At 43.1% G+C, this 26,928-nt stretch overlaps 1 protein-coding gene and 1 long non-coding RNA gene across 2 annotated transcripts; one reads left to right on the forward strand and one right to left on the reverse strand.

The window, feature by feature from the left end:
- The first annotated feature begins 1,718 nt into the window (after positions 1–1,718).
- RDH10 (retinol dehydrogenase 10) lies at positions 1,719–24,955 on the forward strand. The gene is made up of 6 exons (XM_079983181.1): positions 1,719–2,800; positions 4,896–5,128; positions 19,473–19,571; positions 20,974–21,119; positions 21,580–21,711; positions 23,659–24,955. Exons 1-6 carry the CDS (start codon positions 2,509–2,511, stop codon positions 23,780–23,782), a joined length of 1,026 nt encoding a protein of 341 aa, XP_079839307.1. The 5' UTR covers positions 1,719–2,508; the 3' UTR covers positions 23,783–24,955.
- LOC307219783 lies at positions 2,772–19,466 on the reverse strand. Its single transcript, XR_013840554.1, has 5 exons — positions 19,127–19,466; positions 10,729–10,780; positions 7,147–7,229; positions 3,143–3,330; positions 2,772–2,904 (listed from the first exon to the last, which is right to left on the reverse strand). It is a non-coding gene; the product is annotated as an uncharacterized lncRNA (long non-coding RNA).
- Positions 24,956–26,928: the final 1,973 nt, after the last annotated feature.

Raw genomic sequence — 26,928 nt, forward strand, 5'->3', positions numbered from 1 at the left:
AAGGTTTTTCCAAGCAGTGAATTTTGATGAGTGTTATATTCAGGTCTGGTGTTAGGAACCAGCTTTTCGATATTGTTGGTAGACATACACGGAGTGGCGTCTTGAATTCTCAGATTCTGAGCGATTAAAAATAGTACGTTTTATATTATTTCTTTTGAAGTATATAAAGGGCATGTAGCCATGTATACTTTGCACAGCCATGCACATGGTTATTCTGTAGTTACTCCCAGTGAGGTGCATAGAATTTCAGCCTTGACATTAGAACACTCTACTTTCCCTGTTGCCCTGCGACCGCAAAACCCAAGGAAAGTATGTTCTGTATTGCCGGACCAACGCAGCAAGGTCCACTGGGAGGTTCCCGTCTGCCTCCCAGGAAGAACCTCGTGGCAATGGGAGACCAATCTGGTCCTATCCATTGGCCAGTGAAGGAGCCCCAGCGCCAGTGTTTGCCTTCCTTCTCCTTCCCCATCCTTTTCCCCGTTTGTATCACGTGTCTTCGATTGTAGAACATTGTAGGTGTTTTTAAGCGCTGATATGACTGAATAACATCGCTTCTTGCGTGAAAGGTGTACAGGACGTAAATTAAGATGGGCACTCCTATATACACTTATCTGGGACTAAAGCCCTATTGAACACTTCTGAGTAAACGTGCGTTGGACTACAGCGTAAGCACAATGAAACTCGGAGCAAATTTAAAATCGATAGATGACAGGTTAAAACTACATCTCCCAGCATACATTGTCAAGTGGGGCTGGGCAAAATAAAAATTATTGCTTCAATGCATCATGGGTTCTGTAGTCTTTGCCAGCTGTGCCTTAAGTCTAGACCTGCCGCTTTGCATTCTGATGAATGTAGGCAATTTATATTAACTTCTCCCCTTTCTCCCCAAGAAATAGCTAAGCCTTAGTGGCCAGTGTGGCACGAATATATAGTTTCCTGCACGAAGCTCACTGTTTCCCAACGCTTAGGCTTCTACCCAGATACTTGGGAGTAAGAACACATAGGATTACTGTCACGCCACAAGTCAGCGTGCTGCGTCGGACTGCAGCTCCATCCTACGCTGTTAGGTGCGCCTAAGTCCATTCAGATCAACGGGTTCAGTTAGGCTTGCCCAGTTTAGCGTTACAAGCTCTGTCTCCGAGGGTAACGGACTGTGGGCGAAGCCGCTCACATGAAGGTGAGCTGACAAAAGCTTGAAGCTGCAACCCTGTGGTCTGCCTAGGAGAAAACACCAAATAACTCAACGGGGACTTACTTCTGAGTAGGAAAAAAAAACTCGCAGAGTGTACCAACACTTGTGTCCTGCATACTCAGCCCGCCCCCTTTCCACGTTTACGGTGCCATCGCTTTAAATGGGACTCTCTCCTTTTTATATATTAAAAAAAGTGTGCACATGAGCGCGACTCTCGGCAGCCTGTGCTTCCTGAAGGCCGTGGCACTCATGAACATGATTGTTTAGGAAAACAGAAAAGGGGCAGCAGAGGCGCAGTTCGCCCAGGGTGGGCGGGCCTAGCAGCGCGCGCTGCCGCCGCCGCCGCCGCGCTTGACTGCGCCGTAGTGGCCGGACTGGGCTCTCTGGTTAATAAAGGAGGGCGGCGCTGCTGGGCGGAAACGTGACGGGAAGAGACGGGGGAAGGCCTAGGAATGCAAAGTGGGCGACGAGGAGGCGGGGCCGGGCTGGGAAGCGCGGATGATGGTGGGTTTGGGGGCGGGAGGGTTGGCGGAGGGGGGCCTGGTTTCCTCTCGCCGGGGCTATATAGAGCGCCGAGTGGTGGGAAAATGTTCACTTTCAGGGGCGAGGTGCTGAGCTTGGGCACAGCCGCAAGGCGGAGGGGACAGGTAGGGCTAAGGCGCGAGGAGCGTGAGAGGGCTAGTAGTAGCAGGAGCAGCAGCAGCAGCAGCCGCGGCCGCCTCATCGCTCAGCCTTTTCCGCGAGCTGGGAAGGTGGCAGCCGGACGCCCCTTCGCGTGAGTCCTGCGGGGCGTGTTTGTTCGGAGAGCGCGGAGGAAGCGCAGCAGGAGCCTCCGAGGGAAACTTGTTCCGTGCGCTGCTTTAACTTGCCGCTCGCGGTGGTCCCCTCAGGGTAGGAGGGCGCTGAGAGATTTGCCCTCCCTTTAGCGTGCCCGTAGCAAGAAATAGTGGCCACTGCCGCCGTCACCGAAGGCGTCTGAAAGAGCGAAGCCGGAGGCGGCCCTTGAGGTGCCCTTAGGAGGCTTGGCTGGTGCCTAAGCGCAGAGTTCCTGCCTTAAGCGCAGAAGCAGCTTGCGCGCTCCCTTCGCTGTCCGAGGAGGCGGAGAGCGGGCAGTTTCTGCGCTCCTGGCTATGCTCGGGCGCGCTGCCCCTCGCTGAATTGTCGAGGCGCGCGCGCTCTCCCGGCTTCTCCGCGCAGGGGGACTCCGAAGTAGCCTGTTTAGGGCGCCGCGAGCTGCTGCTGCTGCTGCTGCTGCTGCTGAGTCGCCCGCTGCTCCTCCACTCGCTGCCCGACCCCCTTCCAAGGGAGCCGCCACCATGAACATCATCCTGGAGTTCTTCGTGGTTACCTTCAAGGTCCTCTGGGCGTTCGTGGTGGCCGCCGCCAAGTGGCTCATGCGCCCCAAGGAGAAGAGCGTGGCGGGGCAGGTGTGCCTCATCACCGGCGCTGGCAGTGGGCTGGGCCGCCTCTTCGCTCTGGAGTTTGCCCGCCGCCGGGCGCGCTTGGTGCTCTGGGACATCAACACGCAGAGCAACGAGGAGACGGCGGGCATGGTGCGGCACATCTACCGGGAGATCGCCGAGGAAGCCGTGGTCGCTGCTCAGAAAGGTAACCGACCGGCGGGAGGAGTGTTGCTGAGGTGGGGACCGGGATGAGCTTGGGAAGCCCCGGGTTCTTAAAAGGCAAACGAGAAAAGCAAGCGCCACTTCCTTCTAGGAAAGAAAAGCAAGGGTTTTTTTTTCTATCGATACTTAAAAAACAGCGCTCTCTCGCACGTGGTCTACTCGGGAGTAAGCCCCATTAAGTTCAGTGAGGTTTATTCCCAGGTAAGCGTTGTAGGATTGCAGCCTTGGGTGCTTTAAAATAAAGTGCAAGATTCGGAGAGAAGAGGGTATAGGAAAGAGAAAACATTTCAAGAGCAGCGGCAATAGTAGTAGCTGAAAATGTTACCTCCTGGATCGTTGCTCTTGTGCAGAGACCTCCTGCCGATACCTGGACAAAGTTCTAGATTAACTTTAAGGATCATTCTGTCCTCAGGGGGCAAGGGATGTCTTCTCTTTAACAGAAATATGGTGCTGCTCAGGGCAATAAGGCAGATTGTGGAGTTCTTTGATAGGATGCTTTTCTCGCACACGGATCTGTACATGGTTGGACGGGAAGAGAAAGAGACAACGGCTTATACAGCTTGTAGTGTTCTCCAGAGTAACTTTACCTGCCTCTTTATCAAGGGTGGCTGAGTTGCAAACATTCGTAAGTCCTCCTATTGTGTGAAAAAGTGTTGGGTGGGGTTTTTTAACGACTTGGTCTTAGGGGAATATTCTCCATTCTTGCCACCCAAGAAGTTTTGGGAGGGATGCAGTGATTTATTTATTTTCTACAGAGGCAGAGATTGGCACACTAAAGGCAGTGACTGGTATTCAATTAACTTCTCCTTGCTGTAGACCCACTGAAATTAATGGGACTTAACTGAGTCATGTTGGTCCATTTCACTGAGTACTCCAAATACTGCACAACAGTTATCTCGGATTCCAGAAATTCTAGGCAAGACTGAAATTGAGGAACTTTTCTTGCTTTGCTATGCTGGGTTGCAGTGGTTTGCAAATTTTAAATTGAATGTGCAGGTGCTAAAATAGGAATAAAAGCAAATGAGCCCTCGTTGACCATTTTCAGAAAACTGTGTAAATGTCTGGCCACCTCATCTGAAATGCACAACCAAGAATCGGAAGAGGGGAGGATTAACCAAATGTTTACTAATAATATTGGAAGCTGCCTTTTGTCCATCTAGCTCAGTTTTGTCTATACTACCTGAAAGTGAGACTCCAGGGTTTCAGATGGGGGACATTCCCAATCCTACTTGGAGATGCCAGAGATTCAACTTGGAACTTTCTGCATGCAAAACATATGTTCTAACACTGAGTTGCTATGCTCTACCCGACTGTTGCCTATTCCTGGAACAGAAGACGAGAAGGAAATAATTTATTCCAATGGAATTTAATATGGCCATTAAATGGAGAGCACCAAGTGGAGATAGCAAAGGAGGTCTGGGCGTATTTGGGATAGTAAACCAACTCAAAACAGTAAATCTTGTGGGTGGTGAAATGGGAATACTCTTTGCTGCCTATTGCACAGAAATCCAGGTTGGGGATTGTATGAGATGCAGTGTGATACACATGGAAAGCAGTGGTCTGACATATTTGTGCTGCAACTCTCCAATGGTTTGACTTTACCCCTAGACTCTGTGACCTGGGAGTTAGTCCCATTGAACTCAGTGGAACTGGCTTTTGAGTATACTGTTTGTAGTGTCACAAATGGCTTCACCAGTTTGTTTCACCATCACCATCACCATCATCATCATGCTTAATTTAGCTCATGTGTACCATTTGCACAAACCTATTAAATGGAATAGTTGGGTTTTAAAAAAAACAAAACCCAAAAAAATGAAAGTTTGCAGTCTTGTTCATATTTGAGAATCAGCCCTAAATCTACTGAATGCAGTAAGACTTATTTCTAAGTAAATACAACATTCAAGCTGCATGTTCCCATACCCTCAAATTTAAAAACTCCATCTGAAGTGGTTTGTGGATCAAGCTGTCCACTTATTTTCTGATATTTAAGCACTGCATGGTACTTGACAATAGTTTTCTTTCTTTCTTTTCTTTTCTCTCCCCTCCCCCTCCTTGCTTGTCTGGCTTCCTGTAAGTAGCTGGGCATGGTGAAGAAGTGGTACCTCACTACAACTTGCAAGTCCACACATATACTTGTGACGTGAGCAAAAGAGAGAACGTATACACAACTGCCGAGAGAGTTCGCAAAGAAGTTGGTGAAGTCTCAGTCCTGGTTAATAATGCTGGTGTGGTTTCTGGACACCATCTCCTGGAATGTCCTGATGAGCTTATTGAAAGGACCATGATGGTTAACTGCCACGCACACTTCTGGGTAAGTATATCTATTTATGTTACTACATTTGATATCTAGTCTGTCTGTTCCCTATAAAATGAAATCACAATTTGTTCAGGACAGCATTTGTTTTTGTGTGGCAGCACTGCATAATTTGGGCCTTCTGTTACTTTGCCCATCTTACTCACTGAGCCAGATCTTGAGAAAATTGTGTTCAACTAAAAACAACAATTGGGCAAGTTAGTCTCAACAAACTTTCACCCTGTTGATTTCATTGGGACCTGAATGTGGCTAACACTGTTTGGGTCAGAGTCCCTGGTATATAGAGATATCGGCTGGCCTTTTTGCCACACTGATTGAGTCGTTGGTCCACTGAGCCCAATGTTATCGCTTACAAATGGTAGCATCTGCTCAAAGTCCCATGCAGAAGCTTTTCCAACAGCAGAAGTCTTGGTTGTATTACTTTTCATACTAAGCTATGCAGCTTTCCCTTGATTCTTCTGGCTATCTTCTGTGGAACCATCGCTAATAGTGTAAAACAGAAGTCTTTGGTAGTCAACGTGGTGCCTTCCAGATGTTGTTGAACTCTTAGCTCCCATCAGCCCCAGCCTGCATGGTCAAAGGTTATGGAAGATGGGAGTTGTAGTCTATGGCAGCTGGATGGTACCACATTAAATAGTATGGTATAAGATACCCACATAGAGTTTGAGGAAGTGCTGCTTTTGCTACCCGAAGTTCTTTTGTATGCATGTTGGGTTGGAATTAATTCACTGTATTCAATGAGTCTTACTCTTAGGTAAGTGCATACAGGGTTGCAGCCTAAAGAGTGGGACAATACAGTTATGCAGAGAATATTGCAAATTTTTCTCTCCTGTTTCCCTGGGAAGACTTGGACCAATGTTTATAAAGAGTGACTTTTTAAAGACTTTGCCTAAATACCAGGCTATATTCAGAAATATTTTCTTGAATTTCCTTCAAAATCCACTGCATAATATCCATTGTCAATTACAGCATTTATACTGTTGAAATACTCTGCAAACTCCGTGTTACTGAGAGTTCTAAATATTTGCTGTGCCTATCTTAAGATAGGAGAGTAGAAGGCTGGTTCATGACCCTTATGTCAAGCATTCCCTTTAGAACCATGCTGCATACTGTTCAGTGAGTAAAGCATGAATTGAAGGAAGATCCAGTTTCATCATATACTACTTGAACAATTCAGAAGAGATTGGTTTAAATGTTTTACAATTAGAATGAGCCTGAGGGATTTTTCTGCAGAAATGAAATGCAAACACCCAGTTTATACTTGTAAAAACAGGGAACTTTGGTAACTGAGTAAATGCATGCTTGTGGCATAGCTGTAAAAATTTAGAGTTCTTGGAAGTGGTCACTTATGACATCATTGTCATTAAAATATGGGCGGATCCTAGCCTGCCCAGCTGCTCTTGCTTCAGGCATCTAATTCAACAATAACTTGCAACCTTATTGTGTATTCTAAGGATTCATTTAAAAATCCTAATTTAACAATGGAAACCTAATAATGCAGTGCTGTTCATGTCTATTGAAAAAGTAAGTCCCACTCTCTGTTCACTGGGGGAAACCAGAAAATGTTTCGCACCCCCTAAGGATTGCAGCCTTAGGTACTTTTTGAAAATCATTTTGATACTTAAGACATTTCAAGCTCTTTCCCTTTGAAGCACTGCTCTGGAGCTAACCCTTGTCATGTGGCTTGAACTTGACAGGCCTATTTCAGCTAAACAAGTCAATACCTTGTCATGCAGTGTTGTATAGTTTCAAGTAGCAACTCACGACCCTTTTCTCTGAATGCTATTTATCAATAAATTATTCTCCGAGGTGGATGCTCAAGCTGTTCTTTTGTTTCCCAGACCTAGGTAACTGAATACATTTGCTAGTTTCCTAAATGTAGAACAATATAAACACAGGAAGAGAATGTTTAAATCATTAATTTCTGCAAATTAAGTAGCAAAAGAAATGGAATAAGTAAAAATTGGGAAGAGCCTTTAGTAGGTACATTGGTGCTTCAAATTCAGTATACATACTTGGTATTCTACACTGGCTTTTCTAGTTGGTTGACCTTGGAGAAATTAAATAGTGTCCACTTGCTTCAGATTTCTGGATCCTGCTATAATGAAGAAAAGGCAAAGCTCTTTGAGGCATAATGAGGGAACAGCTGTCAAACACACACACGCACACACACACACACACAGAGAGAGAGAGAGATCTGAATCACCTCCACAAGTGATAAAAAACAAACACTGCTTTTCTTGGGGAATGTGGTTCCAAACAGGATTGTTGTTGATCCAGAGAATAAACACTGTCAGTGCAACCATATCAAGCCTTTTGAACAACAATACTGCTTCACCTTCTATGTATACCAGTATGAATAATATTTGCTAGAATTCTCTATCAATATCTCTTATAGTGGTGCCAGCATGGTAGGAGATGGTGCAGGATTTCTTATTTGTTGTACTTCCAACCATGGTTTAGTGCTACATACATGATGTCCCCCTCTGGCCGTGTTGTGATGCTTTGTTGAGAATATTATAATAATAATTATCAACTTGACCTGCCTCTGGGAAAGTATGAGTGATCTGTTTGAATCTCACTTGGTATGCATCTAAGCTTGCTTACAGACTAATCCTAGGTATGACTACTGAAAAGTAAGTTCCACTTCATTCAATTCCTAGGATACAGTCCTATGCATGCTTTCCTACCTCCTTATGACAGTGTAAGCCCAAGGGTATGGGGTATGATAGTTTTTGTGTTGTGTGTTGATCAGGAGATAATCAGCAGGGTAAACACTTATTGAAGTTATTGCCTGTTGTACTAATCTGGGTCTTGCACAGAGGCTGAATTACCCCCTCGATATTGTGATCAGCCCAGGTATCTCTTTGTACCTAAGGTGTTAGCTAAGTTCATTTCCTCCATTTGAAAGAGAAAATGTTGCCGTGTTCAAGCCATATATTTGCAGGCTTATTTGGAACCTGTAACATGTCCAGATCTTGTTTTGGCTAGCCAACTTCTCAAGAAAGGTGGCAAAGTTTCCTTCATTGAACTAGGTTGGCAGGTGGTGTAGAACCTGCCATATTTGATATGTGGGCAATTCAACAGACTTTGTATCTATTATGTGTAGCAATAGGCTATGTCAAATTGCAGCATCTTCTCAAAAAGACAGACATCCCAATAGAAATCCTGCATTAGGTCTATGAAAACCATTGAAAATGAGGGTGCTTGTACAGTCCCCAGGAGTGTAGTCTCCAGGATTGGTGCAGAGTAGACATGACATTCCTTGGCCACAAACCATGCCTAGCAGAAATGGTGTGTTGTAGACATGCCTGCTCCCTTCCTCTTACTTTTGGTCCTCCTCCTTTCTATGTTCTGTGTTGAATCTTTATCACTGTTAACCATGGCCAATGCCACCTGGATTCCCTCATGCAAGGACATGCAGATTTGTAGCTCTGATTATGATGGCAATCCTAGAAATCCTTAGTCGTTGTTAGTACTGATATGTATACACCAGCCTACACCATGCCTTAGGGCTGGCCCACCCATGAAGGAAGCTGAGGTAACTGCCTCAGGCAGCAGGAGCCATAGGGCAGCAAATCCAAGGAAAGCATTCCCTGCTGCTGCTATGGTAGCAGCAAAATCGACAGCATACTCCTTGGAGGCCAACTCATCAGCCCTCCACCCCGCATGCCGCATCTACGGTGGCCTCTTGGCAAATAGGAGTTGCTGCTGGTCTCCTCCCACCCTTGTTCTTGATGTAGATCTTCATTAGTCCCTTTTCCCCTGGCGAGGGGCGCCATTTTGTGGTTTGCCTCAGGTGCCAAAATGTCTTGGGCCAGCCCTTCTATACCTGAAGCAGAGTGTAGGAGAGAAGGGGCAATTCACATAGGAGAGAAGGCAGTGTGAGAATCGGTGGCACACTCCTGCTTTTTTTAATCTGTTTTATGGAAACACTTAAGCAGCGCTAAAAATAGCTTTGAGATGTCATGTATATATCTACCATATTTGGAGCCTGCACATTGGCTTTTTGCCTCCTCCAGAGCGAACTGAGGTGATGCCAGGCAGTACAACATGCTTAATGGTACTATGGACTGTTTTGTGTATTTAGAAATACCTTACAATATTTTAGTACAACAGTTTGACTGACTAAATGCAAAGGCTGACAATGGGGGGGGGGGCAGTTTCTGTGCAAAAATCTAAATATAGACCAACCAGCTTTTTAGCAGAGGGAGCTTGCTTGTGAGTACACCCTCAATATCTTTTAGACACTTTCATTAACCAGTGAACTTCAGTAAGATAACTACAGTTACTTTGGAAATTATTCTTGTTAAACCAGGGTTCTCCCTGTGTACTAGGGTTGCCATATGTCCTCTTTTTCCAGGACACGTCCTTTTTTCCCCACAGGTAAAATTTCTGTCCTGGAGGATTTTTTGAATTTGCCTAAATGTCCTCATGCTCAGGCACTCTGCCGGCCCCGTGGTGTGCCTCCCCTCACCTACGCCTCTGCATACGACCATAAAAAAGATCCTGCAGGATCAAACCATGAGGCTATCTAGGCCAGCATCTTCCCTCTTGCACCCCCTCCTTCCCGCCCCAGGCACCGGCAAATGTGTCCTCTTTTTCCTCTTCAAATTATGGCAACCTTACTGTGTACTATCTTTCTCTCCCTTAACACACTGCATTTATTTAAATTGTAAGATAGTATGAGCCTGGGACAGGGACGCGGGTGGTGCTGTGGGTTAAACCACAGAGCCTAGGACTTGCCGATCAGAAGGTTGGAGGTTTGAATCCCCACAACGGGGTGAGCTCCCGTTGCTCGGTCCCTGCTCCTGCCAACCTAGAAGTTCAAAAGCACGTCAAAGTGCAAGTAGATAAATAGTTACCGCTCCGGTGGGAAGGTAAATGGCGTTTCCGTGTGGTCCTCTGGTTCGCCAGAAGTGGCTTAGTCATGCTGGCCACATGACCCGGAAGCTGTACGCCGGCTCCCTCGGCCAATAAAGCAAGATGAGCGCCGTAACCTAGAGTCGGCCACGACTGGACCTAATGGTCAGGCGTCCCTTTACCTTTACCTATGAGCCTGGGACAGTTTAAGCTTACCAAAAGATCTACTTATTTGTTTTCTACATAACTTGCATGTTGCCCCCCCCATCCCTTATCAAATGTATTATTTGATCCTTGGCTTAGCTTCCACTACTGTGTTAGGGCTAAGACTTGGCATACACCAGTTGAAATAGGAAAGAAGGGGCATGAAAAAACACCCCTGCATAAGTTGAACTTGGAAGTATTTTGATAATTCTTGGTAGTTAGGAATGGGTGCCCAATATCCTAGAACCGTGATAGGTTAGCTGGAATGCAAAGAACAGGAGTGGAAATAGAACTTCAAATGTATAACATCTCTACCTGTGAACAGGAAGAGGTTGGTGAGTTTAGCTTCTTCTGTCCTGTGCCTGCCCCGCCCTGTAGCCTGAAGGTCTTGGCTTCTGCTTACTACAAGTTGCTAAATACTTTTCAAAGCAAAGGAGGCTCCCCCCCCCCCACAAACCTGGGTATCTCTTTATTCCTCCATCTAACTGTAATTAAAAATAATTTACACATGCCTATGTACCATTTTATACCTGTTCAGGTTTCTGGGTCCTCCATCCTTCTGTTTCTGAAATTACTATCCTTCTGGAAAGGAACAAGAGACTTGCTTGAAGGGGGAAATGCAGTGTTGGCTTCTTCATTGAAACAGAAGCCTCACACAAAACTCTACTGGCTTAGAATGAATGTTTAACCAGCTCAGGTTCATTTTCCTAGACCTTGGTTCCCTGGGAATGACACACCCACACACTCTGTTTCCTAACTTCCTTGGCACTCAACTCTTGTCTGTCCGTAGGTTCTAGACAATCCCTTCAGGCCAGAACTGTTTCTTCTGTGCTTACATGCTATGTTTCCTTTAAAAAGGAGCAGTGTTTATCCATTTAATTGTTAATAACAGCTTGCCAAATTGTCTCTTGGGATTCATTCAAGGATGATTATATACCATCTTCCATGCAGCACTCAAAGATCGGGCCGAAAGGGGGAAGATTTTCAGGTATTATCGGAAAGTAAAAAGGTTGAGCACAGCCACAAGCCGTAACCAACAACAAACATTTCTTGTTCTAGGATTTTCAGTGGTGCGCTCTTGCAACATAGAGATGAAGCTATTGCAACACTCAAGTTTGTTTAACTGGGCAGGGTGAAAGTAATGCACCTTTTAAATACCGGATTAGATCAAAAGTATCCCTCAATAAGCAGAGCTGCACAATTGGCAATATTCCATGATGGAGTTCTTGCTTGACAATACCATTTCCCACTGCAAGCAAAGGAGCCTATGTTTATAGATAGATAAAGATATATCCTTGTCTTCGGCAACACTGCTTTCAGTTCACCTAACATTCAAGCTAGATAAATTATCAGAGTTCAGGGACGCATTCCAGCAGCCAAAAACACTTGAGGCTGTGAAGCAGGGAGAGTAAGGAGGTGTGGTCTGGGGAGAGTTCTGAGGGCCAGGTAAGAGAGGACTGGAGGGCCGCATTCGGCCTCAGGGACTGAGGGTCCCCACCCTGCAACAAGAGCTTGAGCAGGTTCACACTTTTCACAAATCATAGTAGCATTGGAAGGGACCACGAGGCTCATCTAGCCTAACCAACTGTAATGCAGGAATATTTCGCCCAACATGGGGCACGAATCCACAGCCCTGAGATTAAGAGTCTCCTGCTCTACCCCAATAGAAACATATTTTTTAAAATGCAACAGCAGCAGCGTTTCCAGCTTCGTGCTATAAGGAAAAATGTCTTCTTAAGAAAAGGCATTTTTTGCATACAAATTTCTTATCCGTTTAAAAATGGGTTTCTACCTATGCAAAAAGGAGCTTGCTCAGACCCTTTGGGCTAGTCAGAATCTAACACTGATAATGTGTACGCTGTAAATATTGAGTATTGCTCCCTTCCTTTGTTTCCCATAATGGCTCATCACCCAGGCTATCACCTCAATGCAGGAAGCTAGCCTGGCTTATATTTTAACGCTTGCTAGATCCAGGGGTCAGAAGGGTCTAGGCAAACAGGTTCTCCCCCCCCCCGACTCATAAGCTTCATTTCTTATTTGAGAGAGAAGTACATAGTGTGACCTGGTTTGCACATAAAACTAAACTTTAAACCATGGCTTAGCATAAATGGATGAATGGGTTCTTGGAGAGGAGATTGTGGTCACTGCAGCTACAGAATAATGCAGTTAAATAGATTAAATGGTCCCATTATATCTAGCACTCATAAAAAAACATGTTTATGTGCATGTGAGTGACGAAGAATAATGACACATGAGTTGGTGTTGGGGGTGGGGAACAGTATAGATATTTACATTATTCATTTATTTCATAACCAAATGGAAACGTGGCTCTGGGGCTAATCAAATGAAGTGAGAAATTCTCGCAAGTAGCAGTGGAATGCATTAGTAAGTGGAATTTAAGCTTGTGGTGCTAAGAAACTTCCAACGTATAATGAGCTGTGCAAAACAAAAGGTGACTCCTTTAATGGGGCTTGGCTGTTTAGATTCTATACCTAAAAATAAACTAACCTTTACAGGTTTTTCCTTATTTGCTGTTCTTTTTTTTTTTAAAGTGTGTGCCAACTGCTTTTGCTTCCTGATAATCCTGAATTAGGATAGGCTGTGTGCGTCTGTCTTGAATAGACGAAATAGTAGTAAAGCAATAGCTAAACAATTTGGAGCTTGCCACTGACGTTAAATGTAATTGGTTTTATTTTATTCAGAGGCCAGAAATCTTAACACTGGATTGTGTACATAGGCAAGTTCTAAGCCTGCATCATGAAGTTTGCCTGTGTTCAAGACTTATCCATCTGTCCCCAAGTCCTTGACCCAGACAATAGCATAGACCCAGATAATAGCATTTTCAGGTAATCCTAGCATTTCTCAGAACCTTAACAGGCGGACCACTGAATAATCGGTACCTTCCCTGGATATCTTGCCTATCTCTGCCATTCTACTCTTCCAGTGCTTCAGTGTAGAACAGGCATAGGCAAACTCGGCCCTCCAGATGTTTTGGGACTACAACTCCCATCATCCCTAGCTAACAGGACCAGTGGTCAGGGATGATGGGAACTGCAGTCTTAAAACAGCTGGAGGGCCGAGTTTCCCTTTGCCTGGTGTAGAAGACTATGTGTTCCAGGCCTCACCTTTGGCTTACATTGGACAAGAGTGAATTCCAACAGCATGGCCAACAGAGTTGCACGTGAACAGAATACTCCTTGGAGTCCTATGCAAAGCACAGGATGTTTATGGCAAGCACATCTATGTGGAAAGGGTTCCCTGGAGATCAGGGTCGGATTTAGGTTTGATGAGGCCCTAAGCTACTGAAGGTAATGGGGTCCTTTATATAGCAGGTGGGGCCCATTACTTATATCATAGGAGCCTACACAACACAAAACACTGTTGCTGTATGTAGGTTTTATTTTATTTATTTTTTATCTTATATTTTGGAAGTGTACATCCAGGTTTTTTTCCCCTTTAAATTTTTTGGAGGGCCCTAAGAGAGTGAGGCCCTAAGCTATAGCTTGTTTAGCTTATACGTAAATCTGGCACTGCTGGAGAGGGAAAATTCTGAAAACCATTGGCGCATGCTATGGAAGTCGCAGCGTCTGGCTGGGCTGAAAGAATGTATTGGGCAGTGCTGCAGCCTTCCTATTCTAGCCTTAGCCTAGTTCTTTGGCTAGGGTTTAACATTTCTGTGGCAGACAAATGGCTGTGACAATCAAAACCTGATTTGTTGACTCTTTAAGCCAATATTTGAACAACCCATTCCTACAGGGATAAACTTAGGACGTAACCCACTTCTTAGCCTACTCCCTAGAAACTCTGGAGATACCGTCCCAACTTCTGTGGTCTCATTAACAAGATGTGTGTTCCTTTCCCCCTCTCCTCTCTGCCCCACCTCATGTTTCCATAAATACCTTATTGGTGAATGTAGACTGACAGTTGCTGTTAACCTATGCATTTATTACTTTATTTACAGCACATTCTGCAGAAGCCTTCCCTTGGTAGGATATTATGCAAATGCAGGATATTATGTTTTATTATTTTGGGCTATTTACTAATTGTGGTGTTGTATTTCATTACCCTTTAAATAGTGGGTAGTGAAATGGAGGCCCATGGGCCTGATCTGACCTGCTAAACCTTCCCTAATGGCCCACTAATCCCCCAACCCAACTTTGCAGCTTTGAAGGGCACTAGCAGGAACGGAACAATCTTCATCTTCATCATAGCACTGGGCTGAGCACCTCTGCCCAGCACCATGGTGAGGATGCTGATCACTCTCCCCTGCTATTCTGATTTGCAGGGAGAGGATACAGTCTGCATGTCCCATGGAACCGGGTGTTGCTCAGCCCAGTGCCTTGATTGGGATGCAGATTGGCAAGATTTTCCTCCTTTTCCCATTCAAGCAGAGGGGGTGATATGAAGGAAAATTGCTTCCACCACCACCATGACAGTGGGGAGGGGCAAATTTTCCTGAGAGAGACAAAGATGGCCACACCCACTTCAAATTTGCCACATGTACCGCTGGGATATGACCCTTGGTGGGTTGGCCCACAATGAATACAACCCATGGACTGAAAAAGGTTAGACTTTCACAAATAGGAGGATATCACTGGGAAAGCCCTTTCTGTTCTTGACAATCAATTAGCTCTTGGTACAAAACTGAATGTGCTCCTAATATACACAGGAGTAGTTTACACTAATGTTGTCATCTTCGAAGGTTTGGTATTTCAGTTACTGGGTGATTAAAGTCATGCTTGGAGCAGACCCAATGAAAACATGCTTGGAGCAGACCCAATGAAAACAGTGGGCTGACCCATTGATTTCAATGGGTCTGCTTTGAATATGTCCAATATTGGATAATTGACTATTGTTATTTATCATGGCAGTTTACAAAGAATGAGGACAGGTCCCTGCCCAAATAAGCTTACACTCTTAAATTTTGACATGGGGAAGACAACATCAAAAAGGAAGCAGAGGCAGGTGTGTGTTGGCATCTCTTTGCATGCATGTCTAGGCCTCATGGTCAGAGAAGATTTTTGAAAGTGGGTAGCGCTATCTGCTGAATACTAAACCTTTGTTAGCTCTTAAGGTAGGACTTGGGTGTACTCAGCAACTCTGTCCCTATTCATATTATCAAATGTGCATAGCTTGCTTTCTTCCAGCGGAGAACAAGTATCCTAGATCCTACAGAGCTCTAAACAGATTAAACACATTTTCAGCACATTTTTAAGTAACTGTATTCAAGTTGTCTCAGTGGGGAACAGTTTGGTAAGTCATTTTGAATTCTGCCTATCTGAGAGTAAGAGTAGCTGCCATGTGAAATTGAGGCAATTCCTTGTATGGCTGTCTAACCAGTTAAACCAGTTCTTTCATGATGTCAGGATGGTGCAAAGAAGCTGGTTAACAGGACAGAGCCAAGAGGATATGAAATTTTCATTGTCCCTCCCAACTACTCCATTAAGTAGATTCCAGTGCTGCTATAGGGCACTACTTTTTAGCATCTTACCTGATGGGTTGGGGGGGGGGGTTAGTCTGCAACACAATTCTATTGCTACATACATTTTAGCACTGTTCAAACATTTGCTGTTCCATTCTTGCATTGTACTCCTGTCTGGGTGCTTTTAAAGTAGTTAACAAGCTTTCGTAATTCATCTTTCTTGATATTTCTGAGCTATAAAAATCTTTCAACTATTTTAAAATATTGTATGGTATCTTCCTAAGACTATAAAATAACAAGCAAATAATTCAGCTTCATACACAAATTAAAGTTTGAACTTGTGTTTACTGATTGATTGATTGATTGATTGATTGATTGATTGGCTGCTGTGGTAGATGAACTTCCTTTGCTTTATACCCTCATAACCATAGGATTCTAGATAACTTGGTTTCATTGTTCTTGTTATGATCATGTCCATAACGTTAAAAATGGTAAAAAGTGGTTGCAGAATCACTTCTTGTAATCAGGATAGGAAACTTCCTAAAGGGTAATTTATGACTTCTGACTAATTCACACATTCCCACTAGAATATATCTAAATTGGTTCTACCCCATATAGCAACTGCCTTTCTCTTCTAAATAAGAGCTAATCAACATGAATCAGAAACAAGTTACATGATTGAGGGGTGGACTGCACTAGAGTCTGCTGTTGGAGGAGGTAGAGAAGCAATTCAGGCCCTAGAAGGCAAAGTTTCTTTGCATGTAGAAAACTAGTGTCAGAGGAGGGTTCCAGGATTAGCCCTCTCCCTGCTAAGTTTTCTAAGTGTAGGGAGTTTCTACCTCCTCCCAAGGGATTGTTCAAGCTGAACTGTATAGTATAGTACAGGAAAAATGGAATCCTGCGATTCCATGGTTATTGGCTTCTATCGGGGACAAAATGTTTGTGCCAGATTTTTTTGTAACTCTGCAGAGCATTGGGTGTAGAACTTTTGTTGTGGAGATAATGAAGATCCTGGAAAGAATTCAGATGAAACTGAGTTCAGATGTATTGCATTACTCCATGGTGTTATGGTTCAAGGAGCTGGAGGAAGAGGGCTACATGTGAAGCCATTTCTAGCAAAGCTTCATAAAATGAACTTTTGTTTTTATTTTCAGTGTACTAAAAGTACCGTACAGAGAGCAACTTTAATCGAGGTAGTTCTGAGTGGGTTTGTGGTATGGGAATTGGATCCAGACTTCATGAGTGCCAAACTTGAGTCACAGGATGTTCCTACCAGAGGGGTCATTTTTCAAGATTTATCTTCCCTGCTGCAGCACTCTGTACTTCCCCAAAATCTGCTCTGGACTGTTGGAGGACCCTCTAGAATAGTGCAGCAAGGGAGCAAGGAACTGGCAAATATCACTTCTTGTTCCCTTCATCGAGAGCTTCTACTGGAACTTATTTTCTAAGGAGGGGAGAACAAGTCTGGGTCTCACCCCTTCTGTGTGAGAGAGGTTTCTTCAGTAAATGAAGCCAGAAGAGCCTTATGATAGCAATCTGAGAACCAAAATGAAGCTAGGCAACCAATGGAGATTAACTGATTTAAATTTTGAATTGGGAACAATGACACCATGTCATTATATTACAACAATCTTTCTCCCATGAATAGTATCTCTTTTCCCCCCTAATGAAGCAAAGGAAAGCATGAGATATAGAGTGGGAAACAGGAGACTTGAAAGTAAGTAAGTACAACTTACTAGCCCCAACAACCCCTATCCATCATGCCAGCTTATGCTCTCACATTTCCCTTCTGCTCAAAATAGTTCTTTGCTTTCTACTCCTGAACAATTATGCTTGTTTAAAAGTGCCACATCTGCAGAATTGTGTTGTACCAAAGACCATGATGTCCTAGAATAAACTGTTCCTTCACATGGCAATAAATGAAGCCATAGTCCAGTCTTCGTTGATACCAAAGATGTTTGCAGATGCCTCTGCTTCAAGAGGAGGGAGAAGCTCAAAACATGATGGTTGATCATGGGTCTGGGCACACAGAACTGTGTGTGGGACTTGGTGGAGTCCAACAGTTGGCACACCCTGAGAACTGAGTGTTTATATTAATTTTTCTACATTTGTAGCTGCAGAGATATGTTTGAAAACATGCAAGGTCTCTTCTGTAAAAGGCTCAGTGCTGGAGAATGTTAATCCTACAAGATACAATATCAGCCCTTTCCTTGGTCCTCCAGTCATTGTCCATCACTTGCCCTGCTTGCAAGTGTGGTAGATGGTGAAATTATTTGGTGGCAGCTTCTCCAACAAGCAGGGAGAGGAACAACACAGGAATAGCGGTGCAATTCCTAATGATCTCTCTTCCTTATAACTACAGGTTTAAAATGTACATTATTGGGAAAAACAGCATGCACTATATTATGCTTGCATAGTACGACTTCCCAGTATAATTTTTGACCCAGATTTTTGGTAGCAGTTGGTGCCTTGCAACAAAACTTCTCATGTTTTGAACTCCTTGAAAGGATGATGACCGGGGGGGGGGGGGCTCAAGCAAACCAGGTTAGTTCTGTAGTGTAGCAAATCCTTCATTAAGAGCCGAGGCAAGAAACTGAGAATGGGAGAACCTGTTAATCTTCTGTCATCCACTAGCTGCCCATTGAAAACATATGTTTGTGTGGTGTTCAGAGGTTTGAGTTAGTCATTTAACACCTGCGAACAGAAATGCCTCACCAAGAACATGTGAACATTCTTAGAGCAAAACTGTTTTGATGTCTCTGATTGGAAAAAGCAGAGACGCCATAAGAATGGAATTAGATTGAGTCAGCAGCAGTCTTTTTCTAGCTGAAATTGTTTAGGCTGTCAGTTACCTAGTGAACAAATGCAGCAAGTGGTTTAAGTTCAAGAAAAGTGGTTTAAGTTCCCTTTTTAGCTTTCAGTATTTCAAAATAATTGTGTTTAGATTAGGAAGCCACTTAACTTTAAAAGCTGCTAGTATTGGTTTGGATTGGGGGGGCCTTCCTTAATAGTACAGAACTAGTGGTGTAGCAATTTAAAAATGAGCCCTGTTTCTGGCTTACAGATGCAGTCAATTTGGCAGAAATGCGATTCTAGCACAGAGTCACTTCCTGCAACTGCATGGCAGCTGCAAAGCAACTGCTGTAAAGTAATTATAGATGGCTTAATCTTTCAAATATATTTCTGCAGGTGGAATCTCAGCAAAGTCCATGGAGGAATATGCAGGTGTCATAAGATGAGATTATACATGGAACTTTGTGGAGACTTCATCTGTTGTTGTGTTGGCCTCTTAGCAAGCCTGTTACAATGTGAAAAACAAGTCAGCCGTACATTAGTCTGAGCAATGTCAATATATTGTTGCAGATTTCTAAGTACAACAAGATGCATATTTTCAAACACACATTCCTCGCTTATATTAGGAGCTTTTTGCCAGAATTGTGCAGTGTAAAAATTAAAGAGTAGGGGAGGGAAACTAGGAGGAAAAACAGATTAAAATCTCCACTCACCCATGAAGCTTTCTGGGTGACCTTGTGCCAGTCTCGTAGGGATGTTATGAGGCTAAAATGGAACGGACAGAGAGACAACCTTGTGTGTTATGACTACTTTTGCAAACTTGTCTCTTAGACAAGTTAGTCTGACCACTTGACTTTGGGAGAAAGGTAAGTATATCTGGCCTAATGGAAACTCTGGGCATAATTGTAATCAAACTTAGGGTGCTACATTTTCTCTGTAAGAATTGTCTCAGGGGACCATTCACTCAATTGCCTGCAGTCTTGTATTTTGGCTGATGCAGAAGTAGGCCAATGAATGGTAGGCACTTACGTAACAAACTCGTGTGCTCTTGCTTTGTAGACCACTAAAGCATTCCTTCCCAAAATGCTGGAATTGAATCATGGACACATTGTGACTGTTGCAAGTTCCCTTGGCCTGTTTAGTACCGCTGGAGTGGAGGTTTGTTAAGATTACTGTACTTTAAAACTGATCTTGCATGTCTAAGTGCTTCATGCTGTTGTTGAACCTGCTGGCGTACAAATTAACTCATACTTCTGGGAAGCTCACAGCTCTAACTTCTGTTGAAAATTCAAGGTTCAACTTGAATTCAGTTGAGTAACCATCAGTTTTGGTTTATTACTTTATAGAAATGACTTCCTCAGAAGAGTTAGTGCAGAGAATAAGAATGAGCAACACTTGTTGAAATACCAGCAGTATGGTATTTAATAGTCGTCGTCCCCCCCCCACACGCCATACATGGTATTACATGTACCAAAAATTACCATTGTAGGTATAGTGAAGGTTAGATCAGGGTTGGAGAACCTGTGGCCATCCAGATGGTGTTGGGCTCCAGCTTCCATCTGTTCTAGCCAGCATGGCCAATGGTCAGTGATGATGGGAGCCAGACTCCAACACCAGTTGGTGGGCCACACATTCCCCATCCCTGGTCTAGATGTTGCAAGGCAGCATTCCTGCTTGAGACACTTCAAAATTAAAATACAGTACCAGTGACATGACAGATTTCAAAATGATAGTTGTGTGATCAAAATGGAATAAGGTACCTCCTGTCTGCTTTCTTTCCTAGCCTCACACTAAGTACTTCTGGAGCACTCTGCCCCATGCTGTGTGGTCATCATAAGTGCTGGTGGCTTGAAGAAAACAAAGCATTTACTGGTCACTCCTCTACATACAGTTTTTATGTACTTAAATATCAATTTAACGAAATATCTTTCGTTCTGATTTAAGAAGGCACAATTGTGAACCACTGTGGGTGGTTTTTTTGTCTTTCACACTCCCAACAATAATTCCATTAATTAACACTGATTGTCTAATTTAGCCATTATGCTGCAACAGGTTGTAAAGAGCAGAACTTCTTAGTAAGCAAGCAAGCAAGGCAGAAAAGGATATATAAATGCTAAAGGAGAAGCGGTTTAGACTTCATATCCCTGGCTGGCAAATAAACAATGGCAGATTACCAGACTAAGCCACCCACACCTTCAGGTGGTCCACAAGCAAGATTGTCTCCCAGTTACTTTTCCCATTGTGTGTTTCCTTCTCCCTTGATAACCCAAGTCATGAGGTTTCAGAATGAAAGAGAATATGCACTTCCATACTGATGGGGCATTTCTTCTTGTATTATGACTTGAAGCTGACAACTGACTTCACAATACATTCCTGCCCCTCATTACACTGCTACATAAAGCTAATAATACAGATGAGAAGAAATTATTTCAGTTAGTGCTATCACCGCTTAGAGGACTTTGATTAAGTGATATAATGATTCAATAGGAACATGAACAGTGCTTTCAAATCTGTTCACTTTATTTTTGCTATATTTACACACTTGCTTCTTCCAATCTAGGATTATTGTGCCAGTAAATTTGGAGCAGTGGGTTTTCATGAATCTTTGAGCCATGAACTGAAGGCAGCTGAAAAAGATGGCATTAAAACAACATTGGTCTGTCCTTACCTTGTAGACACAGGAATGTTCAGAGGCTGCAGAATTAGGTAAGCAAACTAGCTTGTTTTTTCTCATCTCCAGTAACTGTGAAAAAGATAATAGCTATATCAAGTGCCACAAAAATGACATGTTTTGGGTCCAGTGCAATAAAAGATCTACATTGCAAAACATAAATATGATCTCTATAACTTTGTTCATGTAACAGAGAAACAAAAATATTATTTGAAGCCAAGGTGCATTTTAGCTTTCACTTTTTGATGTGTCATAAACGCCTCTTATATCTGGTAAATGTACAGATTTCTTTAATCTAGATCAGACTTTAATTTAGAAACGCTTCAAATGGCATAATCTGACCCAAATTAAACCATTGACTCTCATATTAAAATCATTGGGACTTAAGCTTATATTTAAACCATTCCCTTTGAAGTAAAAAGTGGCTTTAACTCTGGCTGAATCTTCTCTCTGCATGTATATTTCTAAAATGAAGCTTTCGTTTTTCTTTTTCAGAAAAGAAATTGAACCTTTCCTTCCACCACTGAAGCCAGATTACTGTGTAAAACAAGCAATGAGAGCTATACTTACAGACCAACCTATGATTTGCACACCTCGCCTGATGTATATGGTCACCTTCATGAAAAGGTGACTATCTTGGAATCTTGGCTAGCAGTTAATGAATAACTTTTAACAGACCAATGGGTACCCAGTATACTGGAGTGCTGTGCATCTTGGACTTGCTCTTACTAGTCTCACCCCTGGAAGACTTCTTGTCAGAGTGTCTGATAGCATAAATCAAGCATAAGCAAACTCAGCCCTCCAGATGTTTTGGGACTACAGCTCCCATCATCCCTAGCTAACAGGACCCCAGTGGTCAGGGATGATGGGAACTGTAGTCTCAAAACATCTGGAGGACCGAGTTTGCCTATGCATGTCATAAATGGACAGCTAGAAAAGTTCTGTAGGGTGTTGGTGGAAAAACTTCTCAAGTGTACAATAATATACTTATAATGTTTGATTGAATAATGCATACAAGTCAAGCTGTGTGGTAAGAGGAAAACAGTGTTTTTGATAACTACACTGGAAGTGAAATAGTTTTGGATCCCAAATACAGCAATCTTTCTCTGAATTAATAAAACAAACCATTCCTGAGTATTTGTCTAGAAAGGTGCCTTTGGTGCCCTTTATGTCAGCATTCTCTGTTCATGGCACAGCACTAGAAAAGGTAAAAAGTTCATGGGCTGTAGTAGGGGGAGAGAGAGAGATTTCTCCTCACACCAATTATTTTAATCTTATATTGGCATATTAAGAATGCACACACATCCTCCAGAACAGCCTATGTGGATCACATGTTAAGGCACTTAACTAACGCTTGGACCTTGTGGTGTTTGAAATGTTATAGTTTGCAGAAGTGCAGAAAAACTACACCACACTAGGCCCACCTGGCACTCATATTTAATAAAGGATTCCTTCCCAAACAAACCCCCCTTCCGTCCAGCTGCTAAGTCTCCATATTGCGGAATCCACAGGTGGGAATGGGGGTAGTGGAGGCATCCTGGCCTCCTTAATTTGGATCATAAGCGGGGGAGCTAATCAGCACTAAGTTATCTGCTCTTTCACTGTAGCTTCAGTTCTGGAGAACTCCTACCCCCTTTGTTTGCCTTCTGATGATACACACAAATTCAACTTAATTGGCACAAGCTCCTGCTTGCACAATGAAGCTAAGGAGGCGGCAGCAGCAGCAGCAGCAGCTATGCCCATTGCTTCAGTAGGCAACTTTGACAAATAATTCCATTGCCAAATATCCTGGATCTGAAGAAGTTACTGCTTTTTAGTTGAATTCAAATTTCTGGGCTTTTTAAAACTGAAAACTGGCATCAACAAAGGCATGCAAACAAAACAAAGGCATGCAAAACAAAACTGGAAGTGTTAGTATTGATTCATCTAATCTCTGAAAGGTTTCTACATTGTGCCCCAGCAAGTATATAGCAAAAACTAGTCCAATGTCAAAATCTTCCTTCAGTTAAACATCATTGTGGCACTCCAATTTCTGATGGGGGAGAGGGCTACCCTGAAATTTCTGTGAAGTGTTCTAGGTCTCCCATTGTCTATTTCTCTTTTAAAACTGAGGCTCTTTATCAATGCTCAGAAATTTGGGGCGAGCAATATCTGAATATAAACTTCTAATAGCTATCTGACATTTTAAACATTTGTCATACACAGTCATATATTTAAAGTAATCAATGATTGTTATTGCGTCAAGGCTTTGTTTACTCGTACAAAAGATTATTTCCAGAGGGACTAAGCTGAAAATAGCACATTGTCTTTTGTCTGTTTTTCTTACTTTCAAGGAGAGGTCAGTAACTGCAGACAGTATTTTTAGCTTTCTGGCATTTATCTATGTCTAAATAAATAAATGCATCATATGTAAATATTGATACTTATTCTTGTTTTTTTATATTGTATTTTTATGTTGTGAGCCACCCTGAGATTACAGATGAATATACATATTTAATAAATAATAATAGCAATTCTTCACCAATTGTCATCTAAAGTGTTTTATAACATTTCTTATTTTCTTCCCCCTCTCAGCATCCTGCCTTTTGAAGCAGTTGTGTGTATGTACCGGTTTTTGGGAGCAGACAAGTGCATGTACCCTTTCATTGCTCAACGAAAACAGGCCACAAATAACAATGAAGCAAAAAATGGAATTTAACGTTTTACAAAGGACTGGTGTTTGTAGCTGAATTATGTTCAAAACTAAATGACTGAATTGTGAAGTGCACTTGCAGTTAGCAGATGCAATAGTTAACATTTTACTGTGGTATCCTCTTGGATCCTATACCTGTATAGTGAACAGAAAATCAATGTTTTTACATACTGTATATAAAGTAATAGAATTCTTGGAAACTGTGATGGGCAAAGTGAATTTATAAAATGTAGTGGTCACCCTTGTCCCTTTTGAAACTTCACTAAATGTACATTAACATTCTACTCTTTTGCAAACAAACTCTGTAAGATTTCTCCTAAGATGGCCATTCAGCCAGAAGATGCAATTGTTTCAGCACCTATTATATTTTCTTGTATTTTCTGTGGGCAAACATTTTAAAACAAATGTGGTGAAATAGTGGGGCGGTGTTTCACGGGTTCACCCAGGCTGTGTAGAACAGATAAATTTCAGTAAAATTCTGCTGTGTAACACCTACATCCATTGAACACTAAATCTTTCCTAACAACTGGAAAATGTGCATTTTATGAAGTTTTTGGAATGAAGTAATGCAGGACTTTTTCATTCCATTACTGAGAGAGAATCCCCTCTTTTCCCCACCCCAAATCTTTTTAAAGTTGGTAGCTTCTTAAAGCTCATTTGTGTTTTGAGGTGGCAATGGCATATCTAAATTATGGCCAAATATCATGGCAAAACCCTTTCTGCCCCCCTCATTGCTCTCATATGTAAATATTACTTTACCCAAGCTCTTGTATAAAATTCAAAAGCAATTAAGCAAGGTGGATAAAAAAAAGTAAGTCTTCATTCTTATGCCAGCTAATTTGCAAAGATACGGTTAATGCTGGATGCAACTTGACTGTTTTAAGGATGGAAAGGGTGTGTAAATGTCTCTTCACGAACATTTTTCAAAAGTGTTCACGTTGTAGAAGCAGTTGGGTTTTTTGTTTGTAAAAAAAACACAATTTTGTGCCTTGAATCCGAGCATCTGTATTAGTGGAATATTGTAACGGTGAACTTCTACCTCTATATCTAAATGTATACCATCCGCTTGTAAATTTACTATAAAACGAATCCTGTGGTGACTTTTTTTTTTAGAATGTCATGTTAAATAGTGACCAACTTTTGTGGTTATTAAAGTGAGCCACTTTGTTCTTTAAGCAACTCCTTGTATGTGTTTTAAATGCTGACAAGGTTCTGGGTTGGGTTGGAGAGAGCCTAGGAAACCACTAGCAAAGAGTGACATGGCTGGCTGCTGTTGCCCTCAGAGCTAGAAATTACTAGCTGCAGTACACAGGAACTATATTCCTCACAACAGCATCTAACTAGGAACCAGACTGTGTTAGGGGAGAGAGAGAATGTTTGGAAGGAGATATTGAGGGCTGTGGGAGGAAGTCGATGTCGGAGAGTTATTTGACATGGAAGCTTTGTAGATTCTTGGTAGCATCTGGGGGGTGGGTTAAACAGAAGGCATTTGTGTGATCATGTTACATATTTCAAGGTCATACATTCAATAAACTGTGGACCACTGCTTGTCATCTGCAAGTCCTCAGGGTGGACACTTTACGGTTTCTGCTGAGTACGGAAACTTGTAAGGAGACTATGCCTGTTGAACATTCAATCCCAGTTGGAAAGGGGAAATTGCCAGTGCAAAGCGACTGAATGCTGCTGAAGTCTTTCTCCTGCTCATAGCAAGTGCTCTAACAGATATGGTATGTGATTGATAGAGGTGACGAGATTGGACAAACCATCAAGCTCAAACGCCCAGGAAAATCTGTTGAGGGCATTTTCAAAGCAATGTGGATGACACCAGGACTTGGTCCTACCTGATCCCTTTGTGACGGCAACAGCAGCAGTTCCTTAGCAGCCTCCCCCAGCTTTGTGCCCTCCAGGTCACATCTGCCCCATGGGGTTTGTGTGGGGTTTGTGCTGCCTATCTGGACTACCAAGGAATAGCAACCCTCTTGCCATGCGTGATCATTCTGCTTGCCTGGCCTGTCTGCTCAGTCAGACAGCTTGCTTGGGGCTTCCCAGACTTCCCTTGCCTTTTTAAATTAGCTACACTTGCATGCTCAGTCATCAGAGTGATGATAAGGTAAAGGTAAAGGGACCCCTGACCATTAGGTCCAGTCGTGGCCGACTCTAGGGTTGCGGCGCTCATTTCGCTTTATTGGCCGAGGGAACCGGCGTACAGCTTCCGGGTCATGTGGCCAGCATGACTAAGCTGCTTCTGGCGAACCAGAACAGCGCACGGAAACGCTGTTTACCTTCCCGCCGGAGAAGTACTTATTTATCTACTTGCACTTTGAGGTGCTTTCGAACTGCTAGGTTGGCAGGAGCAGGGACTGAGCAATGGGAGCTCACCCCGTCGCGGGGATTCAAACTGCTGACCTTCTGACCAGCAAGTCCTAGGCTGTGTGGTTTAACCCAAAGCGCCACCTGCATCCCCAGAGTGATGATGGGTGAGTGCAAATACAGTATAGAGAGAGAACAGTTTTGTACTGCAACTGCACAGCGGCTACAGACACCGTGCAACTGCATTGCACACTATCTTCACTGTTGCAATTTATGCACTGGCTCAGTGATAAACCCAACTTCCCCCATGGCAAAATATGATACTGTGTCATCCCTGCCCAATGCTACCTGGCTCAAACACCTGGCTCTCCTACACCAAATGTTCAGCCACTGAACATTGGTTGTGACATCCTGCTGTCTGAAAATACAGTTGTTATCAGTAAAGATACAGAAGGGCAAGGATGCTTACCGTAAATAGTAATGGGTAGAGATGTAGGATAGGCAGTCCCAGGTATAATTTGTACAATTGCACCTGAGGGAAGTCTGTAGCTCAGTGGTTGGGCACATTCTCTGCATGCAAAAGATGCGAGGTTCAATTCCTGGCATCTTCAAGTTGGGCTAGAAAATAAGCTTGTCTGAAGCTTTGGGGAACCACTGCCAGGCACAATACTGGTCCATTGTCCTGGCTCATTGTAAGGAAAGGGTGTTTTTTTTCAGCCCAAGGGCTGCCTTGCCTTCTACACAACCTTCTGGGAACCACATGCCCATGGTGGGTGATCCAGAAGCAAAAGTGGGTACAGCAACAAAGGTTAATTTACTCACACATCCCTCTCTATTCTCCA

Source organism: Podarcis cretensis, assembly GCF_951804945.1.
Source record: "Podarcis cretensis genome assembly, chromosome: 7".
Lineage (NCBI taxonomy): Eukaryota > Metazoa > Chordata > Lepidosauria > Squamata > Lacertidae > Podarcis > Podarcis cretensis.